This window comes from Myotis brandtii, unplaced genomic scaffold, assembly GCF_000412655.1.
Source record: "Myotis brandtii unplaced genomic scaffold, ASM41265v1 scaffold1858, whole genome shotgun sequence".
Lineage (NCBI taxonomy): Eukaryota > Metazoa > Chordata > Mammalia > Chiroptera > Vespertilionidae > Myotis > Myotis brandtii.
Genome location: NW_005356896.1, coordinates 129234 through 134162, shown reverse-complemented (window position 1 = coordinate 134162; position 4929 = coordinate 129234). Strand labels below are relative to the sequence as shown.

Here is a 4929-nt window from a genome sequence, read left to right as displayed (position 1 = left end):
ATTATTATTGTAGTTGAGAACTTGTGTATGATGATTCGTCAGTGGTAGGCTTTTTCTGACTCCGATGTCACAACACAAACCAGCGACATGAGTCTCTGTTCCAAGGGGCCGAACACCCCTCCAGCCCCTGTCAGTTCACTAGAAGCGGGATGTCATGGAGCGAATGTTAGTGAAGGACTCAGGAGACTTGGATCTGCTTCTCTCCCACCAACTTGCTATGCGATTTGAGGCTATTTACACTCCTCTCTGTACCTCACATTCCTCATCTCTAAATTGGGAGCACTCTGCCCTGGGGATCCCACAGGTTTGTCTGATCAGAGGAGGTTATTGTGGGAGAGTGGAAAAGGATCCCTGTGAGAATGTGGGCGTGTTGTGGTTAATGATCTCCTGATTAGGTGTGAACGCTCTTTAATGTGCCATTTAAATTTCAGGCATCCGCTTTTTCTTCAGCCAGATCAAGGCTGTGGCTTTATTATTCGTACATGTTTCTTACTATAAAACTCTGCTCAAAAGGTCTTCGTGGCACTGCCTTCATTTGCCTTTTCGTGTTGTATTTGTTCTTGCTAACAACACTAATTTTCTACGCTATTATTTTCTTCAGAGGAATGCATTTTTCAATGGGGCTTGTAGTCTGTTTTGGGATCCTATTAGCAGTAGGCTTCAGATTTTCCCCCCTCTCACTTCTACTCTTTTATGAAAGGAACTCCGGATTTCTTTCGACAACTGCTATTTCTAGACGTTGCGAGAAGGCTGAGTACTAACTATGAAAGCAACATTAAAGTCCTTTACCTTTTATTTTCTCAGGGTTCTGACTTGATTGACATTAGCATCCTCTGCGGATATGTCCACCTACAGAAGCTGGATCTCTCAGTAAATAAAATTGGAGGTATGTCATTGTCATTCTAGGGTCACTGAATCATTTCAGAAGTTCAGCTTTGCAGTAGGTGATATAGTTTAATACTGCAAAACTTGATACAAATGCTACTGTGGATCAATTTACACATCGACCCAAGGCTCTCCATGTAAAAAGGCACCAATGGCTGATGACTGCGGTAATGTGCTGTGGGTGAGGGTCTCAGATGGAAGGTTTGCTTTTTCCTTTTAAGAGAGGGATGATTCTCTAATACTTCCTGAATGTCCCACAATTCCCTTTTCCTTCCCTCTTTTAGTTTATTCAGTGTAGATGAATTCGCTTTTATTTTTTTCCTTTAATGGATTCTTTCCTTTATTTTGCGCTTGCAGCAACCACATTTTAGTACTGGCCATCTACCTCTGTTCTTATTTGAGCACAGAGATTCTCAAATTAATTTTTTCCTCTATTTTTGCTGTCTCTATATTTAGTTGATTCTTAAACTCTCAACTTGGACATTAGAAGGTCTATATGACCTATTTGTTGTGACGCCTTGTTCACATTTCATGAAATTAGTTACATTTCCTTGAAAGCTTGATCCTTGTTTCTAATTGTCTGATCTTATTTGAAGCTACAATTTCTTTTCCTCAGATTTCTAAGGAAGGAAGCAAATCCTCATTTCTGCCCTGCTTTCTTCACTGATAATCATTCTACTCTCTTTAGTTTGTCTTTCTGCCACAATTAAATGTTGCTGATTAGGTTTTTTCTGACTCATTTTAAGTAGTGTGTGTTTTTTTAACCTTATATGACTGCAATAATTAAAATCCACTTTTATTTCAATGGCTAAGAAATATTCTAGCATATTTTTTCTTAAAATGCTACTGTTTTGAAAGACACCCCCCGCCCCCAGTTTTATAAAACTTTATTATGAAAAAGTACAAACGTGAACAAGTAGAGGGACCATTGTCATGAATAATCAGGTTCAGCAATTTCCAGCCATGGCCTATCTTTTTTTTTTAAGTATATGGTACTTTAAAATATACATATTGATTTTAGAGAGAAGACAGCAAAGGAAGAGAGAGATAGAGACACTGATGAGAGAGAAACATTGATTGGCTGCCTCCTGCACGCCCGCCACAACTGGTGCCCTGACAGGGAATTGAACCGTGACCACTGAGCCACATTGGCTGGGCCCGTGGCCTATCTTGCTTCGGCTATGCCTCCCTGCCCCGCTCCCAGGATTATTTCAAAGCAAATCTCAGATACCATAGCATCAGAAAGACTTTTTTAGTGTTAATGGCAGGCGCTCGCCCAGCACCCCACACAGGTTGGTTTCGTTTCCTGGGTAAGGAATTGCAGAGCGGTGGCGGCTTCCAGGTGCTAGAGCTGGGGGAGGGGGAGGAGGTGTGGCATCGCTAGCGCAAGGAGCCCACACTTGCCAATGAAGCTTTCCTCTGGGGTCAGTCTTTCATCTTTAAGGCCTGTTTTATTAGCTCATCCTGTGTTTGAGAACTTACTTTGTGTAAAGTACCGTCGATTTTTCTTTTTGTGAGGACAGTGTTACTGATGAATTGGAGCAGACCAATCTCAGTCTGCATCTGAATCACCTGGGGCGTGGAGGTGGGGCTGATCAAACACAGGTGGCTGTGCCCCACCCTCAGAGCTTCAGGTTCAGATCCGGGGTGGGAACTGAGAATTTGCATTTCTAGTTAGTTCCCTAGTGAAACTGGTCAGGACCACACTTTGAGAACCAGGGATGTAGACTCGAGGTGCTCCTGCCATCTGGTGGTCGTGGAGGTCACTACACCGAGTAAGGGATTAACCGGCTTGAAGACGTTAGAAACCCAGCAACACAGACCATGAACTTCTCTGTCAGTGACTGGAAAGCATTGTCCGTCTGGTCTGCACAGTATGAAATGTACCTGCCACCTCTTCATCGCCATCTAAGTGGTAGCTGCTGCTGCTGCTTCAAGACAGAACTCAGTGGCACAGCCCTTACCGGCCACAGAAAGGTCAGCTGCAGGGGGTGGGGGGCTGGTGGAAATGAAGAGACCACTGCTGATGGACACAGAGCTGAGCTCAGACGGGACAAGCAGGATAAGCTTGTAAAGCAATGGCAGTTTCCCCTTAGGTGTCTCTCACAGACGGCCTTCCTTGATGCGCTCATTAATTCCCACCGGAGGGTTGATGTTCCGGTGGGTGCCCCTCCCAGAACAATTTCATTTCAACAGACAGGCTAGAGGAAGGGGGTGGTTTCGGCCAGAGAAATGAAGTAGCAGTTGGTGGAGTGCTTCTGGCCTCAGTGGCTGTGACTGGCCCTGTGATCTAGAATGAGAAGAGAGGAGACGCTATCACTACCATTTTCAGGTGGAAAAACGAGTTACTGGCAGAGACGGGGCAGCAAGTCCTTATCTCGGGGTTCTTCTGGAGCTGGTTTCTTTCTTTAAAAGACATTTGTATTGATTTCAGAGAGGGAGAGAGAGATAGAAGCATTAATGATGGAGAGAATCATTGATCAGCTGCCTCCTGCACACCCCCTACTGGGGATCGAGCCTGAAACCTGGGCATGTGCCCTGACCGGGACTCGAACCCATGACCTCCTGGTTCATAAGTCGATGCTCAACCACTGAGCCATGCTGGCTGGGCCTGAGCTGGTTTCTTATTTCTCCTCCTGTCCAGAATCATGTCTGCTGTGAAGCGGCCGCAAAACGCAACACAATACTTCATTTCTTATGTTTTACATGTAACTTCATTAGGACGAATATCAGCACTACAGTCCTTTACTTAGTACTCAAGGCTCAGAATATTTGCTTGGGACAAAATGCAGAACTCGCATACATTTGAGCCAATCCAGAGTCAAAGTAAAATAATAGCAATCATTTAAATTGCTTCAAATAATTAATTAGATTTAGGATTGAGTCCAAATAAAACAAAATTTGTAGCATAGAAAGTTCTCTCATTGTGGCATGTTCAGTCTTTCTGAAAGGAACTAGTTCAGTTGTTTAGGGGCCAATTATCGAGAGGATTACCTGGGCTTTAACTTCTTGTCCTCTCCTCCCTGGCTGGCAGTTTCTGAAGATGTGACTGTTAGAGTGAGCCGGGACCCTGAGGAGGCCTGTTCATTGTTAGGTGGCTGTCCTGGGACAAGTTGGGGAGGGCATGGGGGGCCCTGGGAGAAGGTTCAGTGACTGGCTCAGGGAGAGTGTTCTGTGCGTGTGCACACGTGTGTGTGTGTGTGTGTGTGTGTGTGTTTCACATATCTTATTCATTTCACTCATCCTGATGTGCTTGTATCTGGTATAATTAAAAAATGTTCTTATGTGACATATGTTGTTTTTAATGACTTTGTCCAATTTTTGTTTTATTGGCTTACCTTATTGTGTATTTCTTTTTCTCCCCAGATTTGTCTTGTGTGAGTTGTATGCCGTATCTTCTAGAACTTAATGCTTCTCAAAATAAACTGACCTCATTCTTCAATTTCAAGCCACCCAAAAATCTCAAGGTAGGCTTGACTCATACACCAATTTCGTATGTTAACTTGTTTGCAAAATACACTAATAAGAAAATGTCACTAAAATAGGACATTCAGCGGATAAGAGGGAGGGTAAATAGTGTAAGGATTTGAAGTGAAATAAGAGGGAGAGGCTTTATGCATCATTTATTTTGGAAAAGGGAGATGGTTTGTCAATGCAGCATGTTTATAGGAAGTTGTGCTGAAACCTAGTGTTCACATCAAAGAGCTAGCTTCCTTCTGTTCTCGCTCCCTCATTTAAAGGGAGAGATTGTATGCTTTTATGACAGCAGAATAACTTTACTGTGAAAAATCTGTAAAAATGTCCTGGGGGCTCAGATTTCGCCCTCCTTATGGATCCAGCCAGTAGTTCGTTAAGGAAGTGGTGGTTTCAGGCCAGGATCCTCACCTCTGCAGCTGCCTTTGCACGTCTAGGGCAGATTAACGCTCTGAGAGCAGTGGTTGCTAGAGCAGCCTGCTCTGCTGTCGGGCCCTGGGTCTCCACCTTCAGTGTGCCCACAGCTCACCTGGTTCCTGTGGAAATGAGATTCTTCCCTGGAGGTCCTGC

General features: G+C 44.1%; 1 protein-coding gene across 1 annotated transcript in view; it reads left to right on the top strand.

The window, feature by feature from the left end:
* Positions 1–804: 804 nt before the first annotated feature.
* Positions 805–4929, top strand: part of LRGUK (leucine-rich repeats and guanylate kinase domain containing) — a gene marked incomplete at its 5' end in the record, with an annotated part of 101588 nt that continues 97463 nt past the window's right edge. Inside the window, 2 exons of the mRNA XM_005864116.2 lie at positions 805–886; positions 4252–4352. Of these exons, the coding sequence (XP_005864178.1) occupies positions 805–886; positions 4252–4352 (183 nt within the window). The remainder of the gene's footprint in view (positions 887–4251; positions 4353–4929) is intronic.